The 23,939-nt window shown below is 40.9% G+C and overlaps 1 protein-coding gene across 6 annotated transcripts in view; it reads right to left on the bottom strand.

Moving 5' to 3' along the window:
* Nucleotides 1-23,939, bottom strand: part of ANKH (ANKH inorganic pyrophosphate transport regulator) — a 106,755-nt gene that overhangs the window by 12,267 nt on the left and 70,549 nt on the right. For all 6 annotated transcript variants that reach the window (XM_080611552.1, XM_080611550.1, XM_080611547.1 and 3 more), the window contains 4 exons: nucleotides 21,076-21,171; nucleotides 4,287-4,416; nucleotides 2,638-2,761; nucleotides 1,774-1,873 (listed from right to left, as the gene is read on the bottom strand). In XM_080611552.1, the coding sequence (XP_080467678.1) occupies nucleotides 1,774-1,873; nucleotides 2,638-2,761; nucleotides 4,287-4,416; nucleotides 21,076-21,171 (450 nt within the window). The remainder of the gene's footprint in view (nucleotides 1-1,773; nucleotides 1,874-2,637; nucleotides 2,762-4,286; nucleotides 4,417-21,075; nucleotides 21,172-23,939) is intronic.

The raw sequence follows: 23,939 nt of genomic DNA, 5'->3' as shown, positions 1-23,939 counted from the left end.
AAAGTCCTATGATTCATGCAGGATGTCCTGGATTAGTAAAGCTAAGAAGCATTCAGCTCCACTACAAAACAAGTTGAAGCATCTGTTCCTTATTACCCGTTTCTCAGCAGGCTGACTAGTTTTACAGAAAACACTTGTATGGCTGACAAAAATTCCCCCCCAGGTATAATTGATTCAGCTGAGTTGGGCATATCAGAGTTTCAAAACTTCAGAGGGGTCTACACAGCACTTGATTTGCAGCTCTGAAACACTGCTCACGTATTACCACTGTAGGTGAAAACAAATTGTATACAGGTACCGGTTGGCTCTGCCACTGTCACGCTGGCTGTTGAGACAATGCTGTCAGTTACATACTAATTCTGCTAAGGGAATAAATTAGGTTGGTACAGTTACTATTACTACTACCTGCACTCATTACTTCAAAAAATTAAGCATCATGTCCCTGGCCAGAAATACTCTACTAGCTACTACTGAAACAAGAGACAAGGAGGTTGTTGTGCAACCACAGGCCAAGAACAGCCATTTCAGTGTCTACAGGTTTTACTCTGGTTCTCAGGAAGAGCGTGACAGACTAATAGTGACAGAGATCAACGACTTCTATTTTCTTACCAACTTTGTACACTTTGGTCTATTGCCATGGCCTGCACGCTGTTAATGCATATCAAAACTGGGTTTAATTTGTTCTAACACAAAGGTTTCAGATATTCCATCTTCTGTATATTTTTGCTAAGAACAGAAGCAATGGGCATCTCAACTTAGCCCTCAGTATGAAGTCTAATTAAAAAAGAAAAAAAGTAAATGCATAGGTTATATTTTCTGCTCCCATCCACAGAGTCCTTCTGCACTATGGAATGCTGTATACACCATGCCATTTCTGCTTGGAGTTGGACCTGGTACTCAACACAGTGCCTTGAACACATAACTGGAAAGACACAACATGCAGGTAGTGCAATATACCCAGTCACCCAGCCAACATTTATCCTGTGTTTGCCTTCATTTAGTGAAATATTCCTTGAAACCCATGTATCCCTACTGCTTTGTACATGCAGAATCATAGTGTTTGAAATAAGTAAACGTATGCCTATGAGAAAAATCTTACTTATTTCAGTATTTGTAAGCTCCTATCCTCTACTGCTGCAGGAGTGTATCTGGTTTTAAGCCACTTGTTTAGATGGCAAAAAAACCCTAAGCAAGTGTACTTTTTGTCCATTTCCAGCAGTACTGGTTTTATAAAGAAATAAAAGTATACATATAGACGTATATACACACAGAATCACAGAATCAACTAGACTGAAAAAGACCTTTAAGATCATCAAGTCCAACCATTACCCCAGGACTGCCAAGTCCACCACTACACCATATATACATATACAGATACTTATGATAAGCTTGGATGAGTAGTTCCTATGTCTACATAAAAAAGCTACGTTGTATTGCAGCAGCCCGTCTACAGCACAAAATAAGTGGTGGTAAGGACATGTTACCCATGATATCCATGAGAAGCAAGAGGTTAACTTCAGGCCAGCACGTGCCATACCCTTGTCCCATGGCCTGAATGCCCACTAGCAGCTGGAAGAAACCTTTCAGTTTTATTTCAACCCAAAGAGTTCCTAAGTTAAGTTGCACATTCTTGAGACCACACCAGGAAGCAAACCAAATTCAGTAAGTGAGGATGCTGGGGAGTTACATTTCAAAAGTGAGCTCTTAATCTGAACTAAAATCCACTATATTCATCAACTGCTTTCACTCTATCCTGCAGAGTCTTATTCTTACCTGTTTCCGATAGACGTAACAGGCTGCTATTGCAACCATGGTTGATTCTCCTACAAAACCAGCTAGAAGGGATCCTACTCCAAGAGTGGCTCCATGAACTCTGTGGGTGCCATAAAAAGAAAGTAGTCATGGTTATGTGAGAATGCATGATTCGTCATTATATTTTCCCATATAGAATCAATTTGTTGTTAAAAATATTTTTTATGTATATAATATATATAGATATAATATAGATAATATATATAATAATATAATAATATATAATATAATATAATATAATTATATTACATTATATTTATATATTATTTATATATATTTATATATTATATTATATTTATATATATAAATATTAATATAATATAATAATATAATAATATATATAATGACATAATACACAGGCAAAGAGAATAAAAGGTATTTTAAAGTTCTTTTTTGTTTCTTAATGGCTTCACTGTTCAGTAAAAGAACCACATTCTGAATCAAATTATGGACTAAGAATTTGAAGTCTTGTATAGAGTGCTGTAGAACAGATTATTTAACTTATAAACAAGATATTCTTCCATTAGCTTTCTTAACAGTGCACTTAATAGCAAGGAGATAAATTCCCTTTAGGACATGATTCTGCCTTTTTGACATCTGTGTATTTTTTCAAAAGGAACATCACTATCATGCCTGCCTAGAGCAGTCACACTTGTGAATTTGTAAATGTTTCTTTTCCAGATATTGACACTATTTAGGCTTTATATTATAGTTAGTATTTGGGGAAAATGTTCTGAGCTATGCAAATATACAAAAATCAAGTGACAGGGAACAGGAATGAAGAGTAAAGCAAACCCATTAGCTCTGTGGAAAATAATGATTTACCCCAAGTAAGGCAGCACAATGAGACTAGCGATGAGGACAATAATCCGCAGCACTGAGCTGGGTGCCAGCACAAATGTCTTCTTCAGAGTCATCAGCCAACCCGTCAAGTGTGCTCTGACAGTCACTGTTTGTAAACAGGGGAAGGAGAAGGAATGGGGAGAAAGGAAGGCAGAAGTAGTAAAAGAAGTCAGTCATCTCATATGAAGCTTTTTCATGCAGAGAGCACTGTTCAGAAATAACCATGGTGAAACTTGTGTCTGGTAACTTTGCACGCTGGGAAACCCTACTAGACATGAAGATCTTGTATCCAAATTGCTTTAATATCCAGATTTTCGAAAATGAAAAAAAAAAAAGGCCAGTTACAGAGAGCAATTTTTCTTAAGAGCTGCTCTCTCCAACCAACGTATTAGATGGTCTATTCTGTTTTCTCCACTAAAAAACACTATCCCCTTTCCTAAAGAGAAATAATACCAAGGAAAATTTTCCACCTAATTCCTATGTGGTACAGGATATAACAGCTAGGCACAAAAAAAAAGGTATTTACATGTACTTATGTTTGTAGTTTACTTTATTACAAAACTGCCTTGTCATATGAGCAGAAAACACTACATGATGTAGCATTTAATTATGGAAGTTTGATTTTTTTTGAGAGGAAAAACTTTGATTACTGCTGTCAAGCTTGTCTCTCTCTTGACTTGGGGCATTAACTTTTATTCTACGTTGTTTATGCTCTGATGATATCTGAAAAAGTCAGTGAGTCTGGCAGCTGATGGGAGACTAATGGAGGTGACGATACTGTGGAAGTGGTCCTAGATGCTACTCCGAATAGTTAATTTCAGTCTTGGCACATGTGTCGCTATTGCCATTCATGTATCACACACACAGTATCACAGTATGTTAGAGATTGGAAGGGACCTCAAAAGATCATCTAGTCCAATCCCCCTGCCAGAGCAGGAATACCTAGATGAGGTTACACAGGAATGTGTCCAGGCGGGTTTTGAATGTCTCCAGAGAAGGAGACTCCACAACCTCCCTGGGCAGCCTGTTCCAGTGTTCCGTCACCCTCACTGAGAAGAAGTTTCTTCTCAAGTTTAAGTGGAACCTCTTGTGTTCCAGTTTATACCCATTACCCCTTGTCCTATCATTGTTTGCCACTGAGAAGAGTCTGGCTCCATCCTCGTGACACTCCCCCTTTATATATTTATATACACTAATAAGGTCACCCCTCAGTCTCCTCTTCTCCAAACTATAGAGACCCAGCTCCCTCAGCCTTTCCTCATAAAGGGAGATGCTCCACTCCCTTAATCATCTTAGTTGCCCTGCGCTGGACTCTCTCCAGCAGGTCCCTGTCCTTCTTGAACTGAGGGGCCCAGAACTGGACACAATATTCCAGATGCGGTCTCACCAGACAGAATTTAGGCTTCACTTTGACAGTCAGAAATCTGCCTAATGACAGACTGCTCCTACTGCAACATTTATCTTTTATGAATGTAAATGGTCTTGGTCTCTTGACTTCAATAAAATGGTGTTACTTATGCTAGATACACATTTAGCCACTCTTGTAAGTACAGCCATGCCAGAATCTATGACCATGCCTCACAGCTGGTTTGATTTTGAGGTTACAGAGTTGTTATTTTCTTGTTTTTTACCTGGAATTGGAAAGAAGGAGAAGATGCGCAAAGGAACAACACACAGCTCTGCAAAAGCGAAGTCGACTCCAATTATGTCAACTAAAATCTTCTCTGACACGTTTGGCGTCCAAAACATCACAAAACAGAGCTAGGAAGAACAAAATTAAGCAATATTTATATTTCAGAAGGGAAGCACAACAAAAGATAGGCCTTCCTGGTTTAAAACATTTGTTTACTGGTGGATAGATAACTACTGATGATAAATACACATATATTTATGATTAGCTTGCATTCAAATACACAGAGTATACAAGTGTATGTAAGATGGCATTTTAATTTCAGAAGCAATTCCTACTCTTCATGTTCTCACATACCAAGACTGATGCATATAGAAATAATTTTTATGGTGCATGCAAACAGCTGTACTTGAATGGTCTAATTGTTACAAAAACAATGAGAAACTTGATTTTTATAGTACTTGCCCTGGTTAAGATATCCATATTCCAAAACCGATTAGCAAATGTAACTAAAGATTTGAAGTACTCCAAGACCAAGAGATCCAACCTAAATCTAAGACTAGGGGTTTAAATGCACTGCTGATTTTAGTACTGTTGGTATGTAACATACCTGATTAGCAAGGCAAAGGTGTCCTGCAGACACAGTGCGCTCAGGCCACAAATCCACTAAGTCTTGTTATTTTTATTAAAGACTGTGCTGTTTAGTCCATATATGAAAGGAAAACATCCATAAGAACCCCCACAATAAATGGTACAGCAGTAGATACGTTGTTTAATATTTTGGTCAGTTCTGACACAGGGCTCCAGTCAGAGCTGAGGGGGCTGCTGGCAGGTGGCAGGTCCAGCTTCACTTCAAGGCACTCACTGCAGAACAGTGCTGACAGTTCCCTACAAGGTTTTTCCTGTCAGAAGGGGTACCTGAGGTCCTTTCAGGTACAACTATTTTGTTATTTAACTTGGTTTTACAGTTAAAAAGGTAGTTTTTCCCTGTTATTCTCCCAGTAGAGATGTTAGGGAAGTGAGCTGACTGAATAGGGCAAAACGTGGAACCTTAAATGCTCTGGCACTCCTCTTGCCAGGTTACAAACTGGTGTAATAGGTGAAGTATGTGCAACGGCTGTAAAATAGTAGGACTCCATAACCACTCTCTTATAATTTAGCTTACAAGATAGTATTGTACTATCTAGCTTTTCTCTTTTTATCCAGTTGTCACATCCCTGCATGTTCAGACAACTTTTAAAGCTAGCCTTTGAAGTCCTACCACCTCCAAGACAGCTAGGATTGCACTCTCATTCTTTGTGTGCCACAGACAGTCCTTTCTGTTTAGCCCACAAGCACCCAGACACAAAAGTTTCCCAAGGCTTGTGATCAAGGGGCCCATGGAAGGTCTCATGTTCTGACCACCTGTGCAGTCAGAACAAGACATGCCACCTTCCCGCAAAAAGGTTCATCTTCAGTTTTCTTCTCTGCTTCTTATCGTAGAAGACACTATTTATTTTTCACAACTGAATGTTTTACTTGACTAATTTGATGCTTTCTTGCAGTATATCTCCATCACCTATACAGGGAATAGTAAGTGGAAGAAGGTAAGAGCAGAAGACAAATGAACTGTGCATGGATTCTTTTCTGCTTTAGCCAACACTTCTCTCTCCCTGCCAAATTACTTTTACAGGGTACAATGGAAGCAGAGGGGACAATCTAGAACAGGGGCTGTCCAGTTGAGAATCCAGTTACTAAAAAGTAACCATACAGCAACAAAGCAGGGCATATTTTGTCAAATCTTTCTTTAAAGTCCAACAAAGAAAATAAGACACAAAGATGTCCACTCTACAATTAGAATTTGCTGCTTTCATAAAAGCAAAGACCTTTATGCTGCTTGTCCTGCACAGTGCCATTAGCATCCTACTGAGCAGTATAGTTAGGGCTGCTGCAAGAGTCCATGCTCTATGCTAACAGTGGAGTCTGCCCACTGCCAGCAAAGGCAAATAGAGTAGTCTTTTCCTTCTGGCAGAGTATTGTAACATGGTTAGACAGGCAAGCAAATAAATGACCAAAACCATTGTTCCCAACCTTGTTCCCTTTGAAGTTAGTTTGTAGCTTCAATAAGAACAGAGTCAATCTCCATCCAGCTGCTAAGGCAGGAAAGTCAATTTGCAAATCCGGGGTAATGACTTATACCCAGGTGGTATGCAGTCATTCCTCCTCAGCTGCTGCAAATTGCAGTCTTCCCCAATCCCCACCTCCCTGATCAGTAGAGTCAGTGCTGATAAATGGCTTCAAGAAGCACTTGTACAGCAGCTGGTGGGGAAAGATAACAGTGATTGCTAAGCTGAAGAATCAGCAGTTTGAGGAGGTGAAGCATGGCAGCAGAAGGACCTTCTATTTCTGTTTCAGCATGCTTCCATCTTTTTTGGTTGCAATGTTGATAATTAGTTTCATTTTGCTAAGAGATTCCTCTCTGTCATCTTATGAGCAGATGATATTCTCATTGCCCACAGGGAGCAAAGCCTCAGGAAAAGAAATGAATACTTTGCATCATGCAAGCCCTATGCAATTTAACTTCTAGAGAGCTTACAACTTGGGAAATTTCTCTATAATTTCAAAGCCAAAATCAAAATTTAGTGTGTGTGGGGAAAAATAAGTTCTACTTCAGGAAAACAGTGCCACTAAAGATGCAGAGGACGGAAAGATATTTTGGCTGCTGATTTTATTACAGATAAAGCATACTGGAAATAGGATGAAGTCTTAGCTTTCTTGTGATGCTGGGTGGTCTCTATAGTGTTTGTGAAGGTGAAAACTGATAAGAAAGGCGACCAGAGCAGATGATAACAGAAGAAATGATGGAAGTAGTATGGTAAAACAGAGAGCGTGGCATGCAGAATTAGAGATGCAATCTACTGGATCTTACTTTGAGTAAGTGGTGTGAATTTCAAGATTTTTAGGAAATGTTTACCCACGGTATGTCTCCTATCTCTAGTTAAACACTGTTTCCCCCTCCCCCTTACATCTTTCTGCATGTCTGCATGGTTAAAAATAGAATAAAGAGGCTTGGGTAAGGTTACAGTTCTACCCTCATTTAATCTAATCAAGAGGTGAAGATGAAACAGTAAAAGCTCCTGCACAGACTAGCAATATGCGTGCATAATGGTACTGCAGCTTCAGGTTGCAATTGCAGATGGCTGCAATGGCTTTGCACAGTAACGAAGATTGTACTTGGCAGCTCTGCTGACGCGTTTTAATGCTTTGAGGGGTAAGGATCTTGCTTGTGAAATTGTAGCAAGAGTTGATTTGATTTTCTGCTGTCTTAGGGTAGAAGTGCAGCACAATATTGAAGGATAAATTTGCTAAAGCCTTTGATCATTTAACCAGAATTTTAAGTGAACAATGTTGAGTGCTTTAAAAATACAGGAAAAAATTAAGATCTAAACACGACAGTGGAATGCTACAGAGAATATGAAGGCCTGAGTAAAGACAGTAATATTATGGTGGTGTTATCTCTGTGTAAATAACAGTATACTAAAGCATTTCTGGAAGTGTTTTAATTATTTGAACTGATCTGAAGGGCTGTGCTATTTGGTAGTATGTCTTTAACTGATCTACGTAGTACAATTTGAAAGACTTCAAAGAATCATAGAATGGTTTGGGTAGTAAAGGACCTTGAAGACCATCCAGTTCCAACCCACCTGTCACAGGCAGGGACACCTTCGACTAGACCAGGTTGCTCCAACCTGGCCTTGAACACTGCCAGGGATGGAGCAGTCACAGCTTCTCTGGGTGACCTGTGCCGGTGCCTCACCACCCTCACAGTGAAGAACTTCCTCCTAATGTCTAATATAAAGGTCCCCCCTGTCAGCTTACAGCCATTCCCCCTTGTCCTGTCACTGCTTGACTAAACATATCAGTAACTGGTGGCACCATAATCACCACAGCTGTACCAGAGCAGATCAAAGCCCCTGTCTCCCTGCTAAAGGTTGCTGGGCGTTGCCTCAGCGAAGGGTACAAGGAGCAGGGCAAGTGCAGAGTAAGAGATGCCCTTCCTGGGCTGTATGGTCTGAGCTGCTGGCAGTTACAACTTCAGGAGTTCAGTAACCGTGGTGCACCTTCATTCATGCAGCATTACACTGTGCTTGCAACATGTATTATAGGGCTTTTCTAATGCAGTTCTGCATTAAAAAAAAAGTCAGAGAGCAAAAGAGAGTATAGATGCTCTCCATAAGTGCTTACTTTCATGTGTAACCTTGCTATTCTTAGCTAACAAATCCAGTGTCTAGGCATATTAAAAGGTCAAGAACTCTACTATCGACAAGCCTGAGAGAATGCACAAATCTTTGTTTCAGTAGGGGACGTACACTTCAGGCATCTGACTTTCATAAATGATTGCCATTAAAGACTGTTCATGAGATTTTGTTTCCGTTGCTGCATGTATGAGTTTGACTGCTAGTAGTTCTTCAAAACTAACAGTCTTTTCATAGGCTCCTAAAAACTATTTCCATTTATGCTGGTTGCTGACAGGGATTACTAAACCTCAGAGACACACTACATAATACGTTATAATACATTATGCTAACAAAGGCTATTGTCGTGTATAGTAATCTGCAGGGTGCTAGACTGATTTGCTTTTCAGCATTTGTGGAAAGCTGCCTGTCTTTTGGGACATTCATTGATAAATATAAGGCACAAAAGAGTATTCCAGTGAGCTATGAATAGCAGTACAGTATTTCTAGACTTCAGTGCAGTTAGAAGCAGCAATGCCTGATGACAAATGACAAAGATGTGATATGGCTCTATGTTCCTCAGAAAGAAGCTACAGAATCCAAAATAGATTACACATATACCAGCCTGGAATGAGACTGAAATAACAATATTTTGCCATGGGGAAGCATACTGTTAACCTGTTAAACCTGTTCCTGTGACGAAATGCAGTTTGTGTTTTTCTCCTGCAAAACAACTCTCAGTGGATGTTTTCTACTACTTGTTGAGCTTGCTATGTTTGCAGAAATATGGCTGTCCAAGAGAGATGTTCTACTTGCAATATTCTTCTGTGTATCTATTGAGGATTTCATCTTAACTAATTTAACATATGCTGTATTTGTGATCTCTCTATTCCTACTTATGCTGCATAATGCCCAGTGAGGGCAGAGAAAATCTACTTTACACCTTCTTACCCATCTCAGCTTTGAACTACACCATAGATCTTTATGATAGTATCAGCTAAGCATATCACTTCTGTTAATATGGAAGAATACCAGTCATACGATTTTGCCCTTTGAAGTGTGCAATAAACAATTCCAGTTTTGTGGAGCTCTTGATATACAGCTTTTAAGAAAAAAAAAAAAAAAAAAAAAGAAAGAAATAATCTGTCCAAATGGAGGCACTGAAGATTCCCACAACCTGATGCTCTGTTGGGATATATCACAATGATTGCGCTCACATGTCCTGTAATTCTGAAGTGGGCAGAAAGTGGGTCCTTTTCTTGTGTGGGAAATACAAGGTTTTCAAGACTAGACTGGCCGAAGCCCCAGGGAACCTGCCCTGACCTCACAGCTGACTCTGCTCAGAGCCAGAGGCTGGACCTTACGAACTCCCAAGGCCCTTCTAGCCTGACAATCCTGTGATCTTATGAAGCAAAAAGCCCTGGATCTGTGTGCAGAAAAAATGTCAGATGGCAGTTGTATTTGAAAGTGGCTTATCATAATGCTGATGACTTGAATCACCAGGACATTCTCTTATAGCAATTATTCCTCAGGCACACACAAATCAGTATAAATTTCTGTGAACTTTGTGTACTGCAAAGGTGGTGTTAAAGCTTGAAACAGCAGTCATAAAATCTGCCAAGCAGCAGGGGGAGCAAAAGAAACCAGAGCCTGCCTGTGGGAAAACTCCAAACTTCACATCTCCCGAAATAACTGGTTTCTACAGACTCAAGTCTCCTACCACCTCCCCCCGCTTTCCTTATAGTTCAGTGATGGAACTCAACATTCCGCAGAAATAAAGCTAGGTCCAACACTTGCACAATAATACGCTCACTCTCTGCTAGCATTAACAGGATGCCACATCTGCTTTCCTCTGAGCTGACAATACTTAGGTGGTATTTTTCAGGCTGGGTTGGGTCACTAAATTAAGGTAGTCATTACATCTCCTCATTGAAATATGTTGCTTCATTTTTTACAGAAAGCAGGATATTTTACTGGGCGCAGCTTCACATTGAAAAAGCTCAAATAAACCGAAGCTGGCAGATTCCTAAGCTCTCTTTGAAAACTGTAGACTTCACAACTTTGTCATTTTCTTCTGTCCTGAGTTTTCTCCATCTCTTGCTGCTTTCTATTGTGATTAGGGTTTGAGCAGGAACATGCTGCAGTGAGAGTTTTTGACCCTTCCTTTTCTGCTTGCTCCAGCCACTAAGGCAGAATAGACTCTTTGTGTGAAACCTGAACAATCACGAAGGAGACATTAGTCTCCACCTCACTGGAGCAAACAGAAAAGCTTTGTTCCTGGGACAAAGGCTCAGTGCAGTACCATGGATGGGACAAGGCCCTCGTGAGGATTTTATAAAGTTCTAAGGCCCAGAATCTTCCTGAGCAGGCAGCAATGCTTCCACTCGCATCTGAAGTAATTTTTACTGAAGCAAGAGCTAAACTTGATAGTGAAAAGGTGAAAAGCTTTCTGAGTGACTGTCTACCAGTATGTCATTTTCCAATTGTTATTTGTGTGCCGGCAGCCTTAAGATAAAAAAAAACAATCTGGGAGTTCAGAGACAGGCAAACTCAAAGCAGTGAAAACAAACTCATTCACTGGATGAGTGGTATTACTATAAAAGCTGTCCTTGGCATCTATATAGGGTATGACAGTGAAGTCAAAAGAAAGTGGATTTAGTCCCGAAAATTTATGCTGTATTTAAAATGTGAATATCCTAGATAGGACTTGTGCAATCTCCTAAATACAGTGATGCTCTAAAGAAGTAATTGATGAAATAAGAGTGCGGAGTATGTGGGAAGTCTGTCCCTCTTTGTTCATTTCCTTTTTTTGTATGTTCATGAGAGATAATGATACTGAACTCAGTCATCCAGGGAATTCTGGATACTGGCACTTGCTGGCAGCGGGGATTGTATTCTCTGAAAGGGACCAGCTTCTTGTTGTGACATTCCTCCTGTGGATTTTGCTGCCTCTCAGTCCTATTGTCCCATGAATCTAATAAAGCCCAGTTGTAACCTTTGATAATAAAGCAATGCAGAAATGTAAAATAAAGACAGCCAACAGAAGACAAAAAAATGAATGAACCTTGAACACAGATCCAGTGGCCTTCGCAATGGTTTAAACTTTTGGCTGCTTTTTGATCTGCGACAGGTCACAGGTATATACAGTGGCAGCAAAATATGGTTCCTACACCCGTTTCCCTTCATTTATCTTTTAACTTGTGAGGAAAAACTACATGAAAGGCTAAATAATGTTATATAGTACTTCAGTTCTGAAGAAAATGCAGTTTGTACTGTTTCTTAAAGCCAATTGCTAGCCATGCCTATGCTCTTTGTTATAAAAAGATATTCCTGAAAGCAAGCAACAAATACCCAGAATGGAGATACATGCTGCAGTAGCTACTCTGAGTCTGAAGCTCTTCAGCACTACACAGGGGCAGTTTGTTATTCTCACAAGCAGAAAAGGAGATATTTGGGGAAAATCTCCTGTTGAGGAGAGCTGTAAACATGACCTTGGACAGGGAAGCATGAACTGCACAAGGTACTATAAAGTACAATTGCTTTAAATTTGGTGGAAGGGGGACGAGGATATGTGGCAGTAATTTACAATCTGATATGGTGTGATGCATTGAAAAATATCAATTATTATTCAAACTCTAAAGTCACAGTCCATAGTCAGACTTCCTACAAAAACCCAAACAAAACACACAAAAATCATATCACCTTGATCAGCTTTAGAAAATAACAGAGGCTTGCCCTGGTTAATGTAACACAAGCCACTTTAAGAAAGTTGGCTCTTAAGTAATCTTCCATTTCTAAATTCTAGTGCAGTGGCTGGTAACTGATGTGCTAGAACTGCAAAGCTGCAAAACTCTAGCTTATGTCCCTGGACGTGTTTGTTAAAACACAAGCATCTCAAAACCGAAAAAGCACTACTGCTATCAGAAGTCATGTTACTTTCTGATCCAGAATAGAAATTCTTGATTTCTATAGAGTAGCTTAGTCTGTGCAATGTTATACTGTGAGCACACAAACACTGATAGACTCACAGATTTCATTGTTTACATGACAGAAATCATCATGATGAATCCTGTTTTCCTTGGTATGGCTAAGCTGTTTCTTCTAGTAAGGCAGAAATGCTATAGTAGTGAAATCCTCCAGATAGGAGAGATTAATGAGGTTTATAACTGGGTGCCATACAGCATTCTCCTTTTGCAGGAAATATGTAGAGTATCTGAAAGGCCAAGGCAGTTGAAGTATGGCTCATCCTTTTCAGGCCCTTGACCATGAGTCACAAATTCAAGTAAAAAATGAAGCTTTGTTAACTTCAGTCCATTTGGAGCTACTTGTTCAGCTGCTGGACTCTCCTGCATTGTCACTGCACAAAGACTACATCTTTGACTCTCTCTTCAGTATTAAATACTCTTACATTTCACCCCACCACCTTCAATTCTCAACTTGAACTTGATGGACCATCTTCTGAATGTCTGCTGTCAGTCATCTATATATAAAAGTTGAGATGGGCAAGTGGGAAGGTTTCAGTATTGCATACAGTTAGGTATAAAACAGAGGTATAAATGCCTAAATTAAGGACCTCAAAAATCACCACTTTGTTCTTTAGCTTGTGAACTAAGAATTAGCTCACAATTATCATTAGCAGCCTGGAATGTATATAGCTATCAAAGCTATATATGTGGTAATAACTGGGTAGCAACTGTCTGTCAATGCAGAATAAAATTGTGGCATCAGTCACAAGGAAATAGAAACAGTATTTTCTCTTGCTCCCCTTTCCAGCATCTGAATCACTTGAAATCACGGAGATGAGGCTAAAGGCCTTTTAAGTGGGAGTGAAAGAGGAATAATAGATTAAAAGCCTAGATAGCCTCTTGCATCAGTCAGAACTTGCAAATCACTTTGCTGTACTCCAGGTTGATCTTTACCAAACTTATGTGTGTACACAGAAACATTATCATTCTGTTTGCTCAGGTTTATGAAGGTGAGGGCATGAATACCTGTATTCCTGTGTTTTCTTGGTACCTGACATCTGATATTGATTCACAATTGTAGTGGTAACTGACCTTATTTTCTTTAGGAAAAGGGAATTAAAAAAATGACATTTTTTTCTGAAAGTATGTTCATGTATACTGCTTGTGGCAAATTCTATTTTAAAACATTTCTTTGCACACCCTCTGGCTACAGTGAAGCTGCCTAACTCATCTAAAAATTAAAGCTCATGTCCTGTCAGGCCTTGAGTGCAATTTACTGTCTCTCAGGCTTGAAATAAGACCCTTCAGGTGTTTTGTCTCCAAAGACAGAAACAAAGAGAAGCGCGTGATGCTTCCGTAGGTATCACAACTGAAGTGCATTCACAGCAGCTGAATGTCAGCCTGCATGGGACTCCAGACACCAAAGAAGCTGACACCCAATGAGAGCTGCATACTGCAGGGAACTGCTGTGCAGTTATTTCATGGACACTAGTAGCTATGGGCACTACTCTTCTGCCTTCAAAAGGCTTCACCAGTGAAACAGGAACATGTTCCATGGCATTTCTCGATATGCAAGCCTAATTGATACTACCCCGATGCACGTGCAGGACACTTAGTAACACAGAAGTCAGTCTTGCTGCAGAGGTGCAAAGAATTCTTTAACTTCTCTCCTTTACCAACAGTTAATGTCTTATTGTTTGGCAGGACAGCATAGCTGGAAACTCAAATACATCAGTGGCCTATCTATGCAAGAGCTTTACTCAGGCTAATTTTTCATCTGGAAAATGAACTTACTGGTAAATGCAGAAAGTGATATGAAATGGCATATTTATTAAACTAGAGATTGAAAATTTGAGAGCAAATGGGCCTATTGAAAACTGGATAGTCTTTGGTGCCCCTCATGGGAAAAATCAGCTGCCAGACTGATGGCTGGAAAATAAGATTTGCTGAGTTCAACCGGAAATTAAACAACTACTGAGAATAAAATATTTGCATAGCACCAGGGAACATGTCAATACAGCAGTGCTATTGCAGTAATATACTGAGTTGGTATGAATATTCTGTCTTCACTCACACAGGCTCCAATTTTATGTGCCAATGCCTACGTTTCACTGGCTGGTGAAGCCCGGCTGATCAAGAGGACAGAAGTCACCTTCTGGTATCCACCTGGCAGTTTCTAGCTTGGCATAACCAAATCCAAAGCAGAGTACAAAACCTTAGGCATCTGGAATTGCCTTTTAAATAGACAATGCTTCTCAGCTTGAATAACACACAACTGCTTCTCTTCCACAGTGGCTGGCTCTAGCTCTCACAGAATTAAGGAATAAGTAGAAAGCAGCAACTACTGAGTCCTGAATTCTGTACTTTAATTCTTTCATACAGGGAATTTTCCCTGTTACACTGGCTTCCTTGTTCTCAATCAGCGTTTTCTTCTCATCTCCTATGTGCTTGATGATTAATTATAGAAGATAACCAAGCAGATGACTGGAGATCAGGTAAGCGATGGGATGGCTTGCAGCAACCTGTCATCAGATGGAACCAAGAGTTTTCTCCTCTCTTCTTCAGGCTGAAACTGAATTATCCTATTACAAGGACCCAGCAAAAGAAACTCTGCAACTGCTGTTTTAAGACTGTGATGGGGTCCCTCTATTGAATCTTGCAAATTCGGTAAAAGAGCTTGTGGTCCCCAACAGTCTGTCCCATTTTTTTGCCCATGGTTGAGGGAAAATAAGATGCACAGGCACATGTTAAACGCCACAGCTTAAAACTTCTGATTGTTACAATAAAAACTCCCCACTTATCTACAACTACACTCTGCATATCACTATATACTTATCAGACACATATCCATAGATACACAGACTACACATTAATATGTAAGATGGATACAACTACCAACTGATGGTAGCTTATGCTGCTGTGCTACAAGAGATGAGCACTAGAGCTGACTCAATGTGTGCGTGCCGCTTTTCCTAAGGGGCTGATAACTTCCAGCAAATGAAAGAAACAAGACAGTTTGCCAATAGTTATTCCTTAAACTACAGATGCTCACCAGCAGGAGCCCTTAGAAATCAGTACATGTTTTTTTCCCTGGCAGAAGAATAAGTTGAGATATGAATCTAAGTATTGCATTCTGTTTACAAAAATATGTAATTTTTTTTACAGAATATAAAAAATGGCCTAACGTATAATATAGAAGGTAGTGTTGTAAGTATTAGAAACATTTCAAAGCTATCATTAGATTCCTCAATTATTGACAAACCTGACAGTAAAGCAGGCGACATTTTGACATGTATTGACACTCACATATTCAACAGTGGAGCCCAAACACATAAACCAGTAAACTGACCAGCTGTTTGCTCCTGAGTACACTAAATTTAAGCTTTCACTGAGATTTAAGTCTCATGTAGGTTACCCAGCATTTGAATTTGGTTATCACAACACAATTGATGCATATGGATTTGTTCAGCTTAAGTTCCTAAGCCTTCACTTTAGTTGAAACTTCATGGCAATTTTTTTCTCTTGGAAAAACCCAAAACAAAGAACATACTGGTTTGTCTGTGGTTTGTAACAAGTAATTCTGAAATCTGTAAGCTTTGCATAGACCACACACACATACTGGTTGGTGTAAATGTGAAAAGCTTTCTCGCCACTCTTTCAATCTCCTTTTGGAATAGAATGGAATGAAAAGTTACAGGGCAAACTCAAACATCTGGGTTTAGTTTCTTAAGCGGAGTCTGCTAATTAAATGTAAGATAGTATTCTACACAATTAGCTTCTCCCCTTAATCAGTTTGTTTATTCATGAAAGCTGCTACTTTCCCTGTTTGTCTGTAACTACGTGTCCGTTTAAAAAAACCCGAAAAGCAGCACTGAAATTCCTTTTATGATAGCACTGGTGCTACTATACTTAATGCTGGAAAGAGCTTTGAGCTGTTTCTAATAAACAGATGTTAAAATGGAGGAGTACTGTGCAGCTCTCCTGCTGCACATTAACTTGGTGACAGACGGATGAATATGGCGTGGTGCGCACAGCATGTCACCCTTGGCACCTTGAGCCTGTATAACTGGTAAGGGAAAGCCTGTTGTGATGCATGAGCACTCAAGAATATGAAGATATAAAAGACCATGTGTCTTGACATGTGACCTGTTAACTTTAGTTAACAGGAACGATGCAGCTAATGAGAGCTGGTGTTTGGAAATGTATCGCTAAAGGCACCTTGGTCTGTCCCAGCTGTGTCAGCCTGAAGAGGAAGCTGAACCAAATAGCGTAACTACTGCTGTAAGCGCTGACTGCTCCTTTCCTGATATAAACCAACAAGTAAGTACAGGCTATTCAGGGTACGTTTTCATGATGGTGAGCTAGGGAGCTTCCACAGTGGTGTCTGAGAAATTGCTTCGTCTGATCAGCACCTTGTACGCTCATGCAATGATCCTGCTTCAGCCACACAGAGCTGGCCATGCTTTTACCCCAGGTAACAGCAACTTAAACGAGGGTGCCTGAAGCTCTTGTTAAGTAAGACATCACTTGCCTTCTAAGCTGACTCCAGGACATGAACAGATGCCACTACTGCCAGTCTTCTCAGAGAATAAGATGTCCCACATCCCCCAGTGCTGCTTTCAACTCAGGGCACACAACCTCACTGACTTGTGCAGGGCTTGCACACAGACGTGTTCATGAGGGCACTGCTGTGACCCCCACATGGAGTGGGCAGGAGCAGCTGTAAGTGAAGGAGCTTGTGCCCTCCCAAGGGAGACCCCTCTATCCAGCACTTTCATAGAGCAGGCACCAGCATGAAATCAGTCTGGAAAGCCTTGCAGCTCAGAGGCAGATGACCAAACACTAATCACGTGGCTGCCAGCAGCTGGCATTAGCCAGGCAAAAGCATTTTAACTGACTGCAACCTCTGTGTCATCACAGAAGACTTAAGGAAGAGCTCAACTGGGAAATGGAGACAATTAGGAAAAAAAAGAAAAGAAAGGTAATTTGGCAGGTGCTGTGCTCTACAGGCTGCCTTGGAAAACCCCGGAATTCTGCACTGTGGTGTGTCTGAGCTCAGAGACACTACCCACTATTCTAAGAAAAACCCTCACTGAAGCACAGCCTATTTGCTGTTACTCCTGCTGAGCAAGGCAAGGTTCCCTTGAGTAGCTCACTCCTCACACATCCTGCCCCTCTACACACAGCTCACAAATGAGGGAATGCTCACCCCTGACAGAGCAAACCTTTGCTGCAATGGATAAATGCAGTAATTTAGCACCCAGACAAATTATTTTGGGATTTCTGCACCGTCTGGAGGCTGACACATCCCACAGCCAAAGGCATGTGTGCTATAAATGCACCGGTTTTCTGTCTCGGGAGTCTGTGTCCTCACTTAGTGCAGTGATCTCAGGGTTGGATTGTAGGGTCATCTAAACAGATCTACCATTGAACCAAAATGTTTAGTTCTTGACAGGCTCAGCTGGCAATGGCAGCAAGACTAGCGTTTGGAGCAGTATCTCTTATATATAGGAAGGAGAATTTTTTCCTCAAGTGCCTAATGGCAATGAAGTAACAATAGCAAGCATCATTATGCACACTTCTTCAGCTGACAGTAAATAACCAAGCATGCCCTATTTTCTAAACTCAGAACCACTTCCTTAACTGTATGGGCAAAACTCTTCAGCTGAGTCCCTCCTCTCTGCTATACAAATTTTACATTCAGTTACATAGCCACAAAACAGGGCTGTTGGAAGGAGTCACCACTTATAATCAAAACCACATCAATCCGACTAATCACATCAGCTCTCTTACATATTAGGAGTCTAACAGCTTCTCTTTACAGCCTTTAACTAAAACAGCTTGTCTACACGTTTTTCACTAAGCAATACAACTTATTCCCATTTTTTGAAGAAGCTGCTTTAACACCCACCTGATGCTTCAAAGCCATGAGGCAGAAGGTATAATCACACTTGGCGGAACACGTTTGCATGCTGCCCAGTCAGTCTGGGAAGGCTCAAGTACAGTCTTTCAGATCCCATAAAGACTAAAAAAAACCTTCAAAGTTATGCTTCTTAACAGAACTATGCCTTTCTTTGTGCTCTGACCCACTATCAACAAGGGTGAAAAAGTGCTCCTGCTGTAATAGTAGGTTTATCGTACTTGTGCAGGCATGACTGGTCTGTGGAAGGAGGTAGGACATTTTTCTTCCAACTCTATGAAACAGCATGTCTTCAATGACTGGGAGGTTTTTCCCAGGGGTTTACACTGTGAAGGTACTTTCCTGCACGGTTGTTGCTCATACTAAATGTTCCACTCTTATTTCAGTGGTTAATGGACTTCCTTTATCTTTCCATCTTCTGGAATCCTTCTAGAGATCATCTACTGGAGAATGGATTCACATGACTAAGTATTTGACTTGTTTTGATCTCTTGGTCAGCCTGGGAACCTGTTTCCCACTTTCCCACTGATCCCAAAGAGCAAAATGTTACCACGTGTGATGCCACTAGTCCAACTGCCATTCACTGCAGTAGAGCCCCTCCAGACAACCTCAGCAATCACCAATGGCCATGGGAGCTCAGCTACAGTAGCTATCTGACCTGGCTGTGACCTGCAAATTGGAAGTCCAGTTCCTTAGAACTGGTGGCACACGGTAATTTGAGTCATACCCATGTCTACTGAGCTTGTGCACTGAAGCATTTCCAGGCTCAGGCCCTTGAACCAACCTGAATCTTTATAGAGCTCATGTGTCTATTTTTCTGCTCTGTCTGTTGACAAGCAATCCTAACAATCTGTCACTAGTAGGCAAAAATAGAAACAGGACAGGAAAAGCTATGGACCTCAAAAGTGTTTCTGGAATTTCAGTGCAGACAAATCTCTCATGATGATCTTATGAAAGAACTACCCTTGAAAGTACTATGGAGAGCTTCTGGGAAAAAAAATGCTGCAGTCACAAGGCCTATTGCAGTAATTAAAAATTACTCTGCAGAGCACGGTGATGGTAATGTGAGAAGCTCATGACCTATCAGAACTGGAGTAAGCTGATAAATGCCCGGAACAGTGAAGAAAATAGTTCAGAGAAGGCTTTGAGATTGGAGTACTATTCTCAGCACAATTTATAAAGCAGAAAGCTTTCCCCTTCATGGGTCTCTATCAACACTGACAGATTTCAAGAGAGGCTCCAGCTGTAGAGAACATAACCTTGGCCTGGCACAGCACACAAGAGAAAACCTCAGGGTGTGTGATGGTAGATTACGTAAGAGCTGTGTCTCTCCAGACAATGGCCAATTCAGTGGAGGCATACGTCTCCCTCCGTTACATGCTGTAGGAAATACAAATTAGCGCCAGAGCTGCTGGTCTCTAAGCCACATGAAAAGAGTTTAAGCTTAAGTCTAGGAAATTAATAGACAGAAGAGATGCCACACTGGCTCATGCAATTCTGCCTTTGATGGTGGCCAGTTGTAGCTGTTTAAGGAAAAAGAATAGGAAATAAAGACCGGAAGAAATCTCCTAATTCAGCTATGAATGGACTGAGTTGCTTCATTTTCACTGTGAAATAAGACAGAGTACAGTATCCCACTTTCCCAGGTTGTGACAAGAGGGTGGGGATGGTTAAAAATACTTCAGGCTGGTGAACTGTAAGGTTTCCTTTGATGTAAACTAATTTCCCTTTTTTATGCATGGGCCATGTGCAACTCAGTCCAAAAGACTCTATGCAAAAACATAGGGTAGAGAGAAATTATGTCAGCCCTTCATTACTCCACAGTAAATTTGTGAATGTGGGGAGAAGAGAGTTACAAAGCATCAAGCATCCAGATACTCCGTGGATGTAGACAGCACTGGGGATAAAGAGAAAACCTGTGTGGGGTATGAATTTTTTTTTTTTTCATTTTTATTATGTATATATTTATTATTTTTATTATATTAGATTCAATTTTAGGACTCTCAGCTGTTGTATCCTAAAACAATTGCAGCATTTCCCACTTACTTTTCTACTGTGAGGAAGGACTTTTTTCTCCAAGAAACTTATTTTCTAGGATCAACTTGGCTTTTGTCCTGCTAGTGCAGGTACTGAGGGGAGAAGCTGTGATAGCCCTGAGGGACTGCCAGCCCTCTGGAGCTTCCCCCACCTTGCCCATGGTCCCTGGGGCCATAAGTCCTGCCCAGCAGTGATATCAAGGCGTGCCAAGCGAGGCAGCAGGGAACCACTGTTCTCAGTGGATGAAAGATGCCCAGGGACAGGCTGCCATCCCACTGCACATGCGACAAACGCAGTTTTTCATCTTCCTGACGCGCTGGTTACCAGAGTTTTTGATCATTTTAAAAAAAACGAAAGAGAAGAAAAGAAAAGCAGATCTCCAATATCGCCTTGTGCAGAGGCTGACTTGAAATGAAAAGTACAGAGAATCAAATAAAGTAACTCTAGCCCTTAAGGTATCTAGCCTGAGCTAATGATAGCTTATTTTCTTGGTACTCCAGTACTGTGACCACACTCCCTCCTCCAGATAAAATCAACAGAGCTTCATAAGAAATGACAACTCACCTTTCTTGAACTGCTATTGCTGTTAGCATTAGGGAGAGGAGATAATTTTCTGGTTGAGATGAAAGGCAGAGTTGAACAAAGGTTTCTTACCGTTAAGGACAATGCCATGCAAACAAAAGTGAACTTCTTGATATGTGTTGCTGTGACAGTACTGTTGGTGTTCACCAATTTATTGCTGGGGTTATTCTAGGGTAAGAGAAAGAGATAATGAGCATTAGCTTGGCTCCAGACTGCTGTGAGGCTGATGGCACCAGGGTCATGTGCTGGACCTGACTGTCTGTGCGTGCCTGCCTTTGTTTGCTCTTTAACCTAGAGCTTTCTGCTTACTTTGTACCACCAAGGCATATTTTCTGCTTAAGCTGACAGCAACTGTTCCTATAGTCATAGAGGGCTGAGTAATGTCCCTACTTTTCTAAGGAATAAGTCCTATTTAACAAATTCAGCTTTGAAAAAGGGTAGTAGCTCTTTCTAAGGAAACGCCACACGATTTTCTTTTTTACCTTAAAGTTTGTAGCATGTTTTCACAGGAAAAATAGGACTTCATTCCCTTTTACCACAGAGTGGTACCAAACCCATACACCAATGAAAGCACCCTTACTGATTCAATTAGACAAGTAGGTAATACAAACAAAGCTCCTGGAACAGTTGGCTCCATTAATGCCATTTAATGAACAGAACATAATTAGGACTATTAGGTGTTCCACATTGAACATGGGCTCTGTACTCACATGGCAGCAAAGCTTCATTTAAAACAACGAAAGCCCTCTTCCAAATGCCTCATATTGCAAATGAAGCTGAAGATTTAAAATTGCCCTCAGGGAACACACATAAAAACAACCTAAATGGTCTGTCAAATGAGAGGATGGGATATCAAAAGCAGGACACCATTAGGATCCCTGTAGTAATAATCTGCATTCACCCTGGAGCTGTTTGAGATACACAAGTATGTGCCCATGCTGATAGAACCTGTACCATGAGATGCAGTACAACATTTATCCATCCTTGATGCAGCTCAGGTAGAACAGCGGTATCTGTCACATGATCAGCCTCCTTTACTGAAATTACTTGTAAGAGAAAGAGGAGCTCATGCCAACACATCTTGGGAGTGGACAAACCAAACGTGAGCTCTGTGAAGGCTATGCCATTTCACACACATTCAAGAAGCTGATGGAATTGTGCAATTTAAAGCTTTTGTGGTGACCACAATCCCGCCATCCAAAGGGGTTGCGAAGAAAAGGCGGTCTCGTTCATTCCTATCCTGCTGCTGCTAATTCTGCTCTTGCTCTACTCCACCCTTTGCTCCAACTCTTGACCACATACTCTTTGTTCCTCTCACTTGCATACTGTTTAGTTCTTGGATCAAACCACTGCAGATTATGGAGCAAAAAGAGCATCCACTCCCATCTATTAAGTGTTTATAACTTTTCTCTCAGCCAGTGGTGTTGCTCTGAATCAGACAACATGGTCTATTAAGAGTAATGGCATTGTCACCATGTAAAACAGCAATCAGAGCATGGAACTAGGATATAGAATCATAGAATAGTCAGGGTTGGAAAGGACCTTAAGACCATCTAGTTCCAACCCCCCTGCCATGGGCAGGGACACCCCACACTAAACCATGCCATCCAAGGCCTCATCCAACCTGGCCTTGAACACCGCCAAGGATGGAGCATTCACAACCTCCTTGGCCAACCCATTCCAGTGCCTCACCACCCTCTCAGTAAAGAATTTCTTCCTTAGATCCAATTGAAACCTCCCCTGTTTAACCTGTTACCCCTTGTCCCGTCACTACAGTCCCTGATGAAGAGTCCATCCCCAGCATCCTTGTAGGCCCCCTTCAGATACTGGAAGGCTGCTATGACGTCTCCACGCAGCCTTCTCTTCTCCAGGCTGAACAGCCCCAACTTTCTCAGCCTGTCTCCATACGGGAGGTGCTCCAGTCCCCTGATCATCCTCGTTCTTTTTTTATTTCAGAAAATCAATAGTAAGCCTTAACCTGAGTGTACCTGCTAAGCCATGAGGTTGCTCTGGATACAGAGTCTCATAAAAGGTTGAAACAGGACCCTGCATCTCTCTTATGAATGTGAACAGAGGTAACAATTTCCCTGTGAAGATAAGAATCTGACTTCTCCAGTAGAGTCACTGAAAAGTGGCATGCTACCTGGATCCCAAATCCTATCAGTCTGTTGAGGCAATGCAGTGTGCTTCCAATAGCCATCAGCCTTGACAGCTTTCTGAGTAACTGACAAAAGAAAATGGGAGTTTGCATGCATGCAAAATGTTTCAACATCTGAAAATCACAGTAAAGAAGTCTTTACAGAGGTTGGAAATAAAAAGTGCTTCTACCTGGACTCTTCTGAGAAAGCCTCAGCTTAAGGAAACAAAGGTTTTGAAAGGCATGGTGACATGAGAATGGTATATGATGGAGGGTAAAGCAATTCTCACAGTGATCTAAAAAACCCACTGTGGTTTCTGGTTTGGTATTTATTGTTTGAAAGGTACAGTGGAGGCATTTGCATACATGGTTGCCAGAATGAGATACCCTTTATGCTGCTGCTACCTCACTTAGCACATTTTTATGCCAATTTGCTCTTAAAACATATAATCCCCATCGTGTATTTTTTCGGCAGTTAGATAAATGGTATCTACTTGTGCCTTACTCCAGCTTTTTCTTCCTCACATTTGTTCCCCAAGAGCACGATGAGAAACCTTTTAACTGAAATAAACAGACAAATCATGGTCTAATCCTGACACCACTAAAGCTGTCAGCACATCTTCCACCAGATAAACGAGACTTGAATTTAGGAGCCTTAATTGCTGTTAATTTTACTTGGCAATAGTGCATTTGATTGTGGCTCATAACGGATGAGATTAGCAGCCCCTGTGTTTCCTGTCACAAACCACTTTTATATTGCCATTCATTGGTTTTGCATCTGCAGTTCCTTTTCAGCAAC

The sequence above is a fragment of the Psittacula echo genome (genome assembly GCF_963264785.1).
Source record: "Psittacula echo genome assembly, chromosome: 2".
NCBI lineage: Eukaryota > Metazoa > Chordata > Aves > Psittaciformes > Psittacidae > Psittacula > Psittacula echo.
This window is presented reverse-complemented; position numbering and strand designations above follow the sequence as displayed.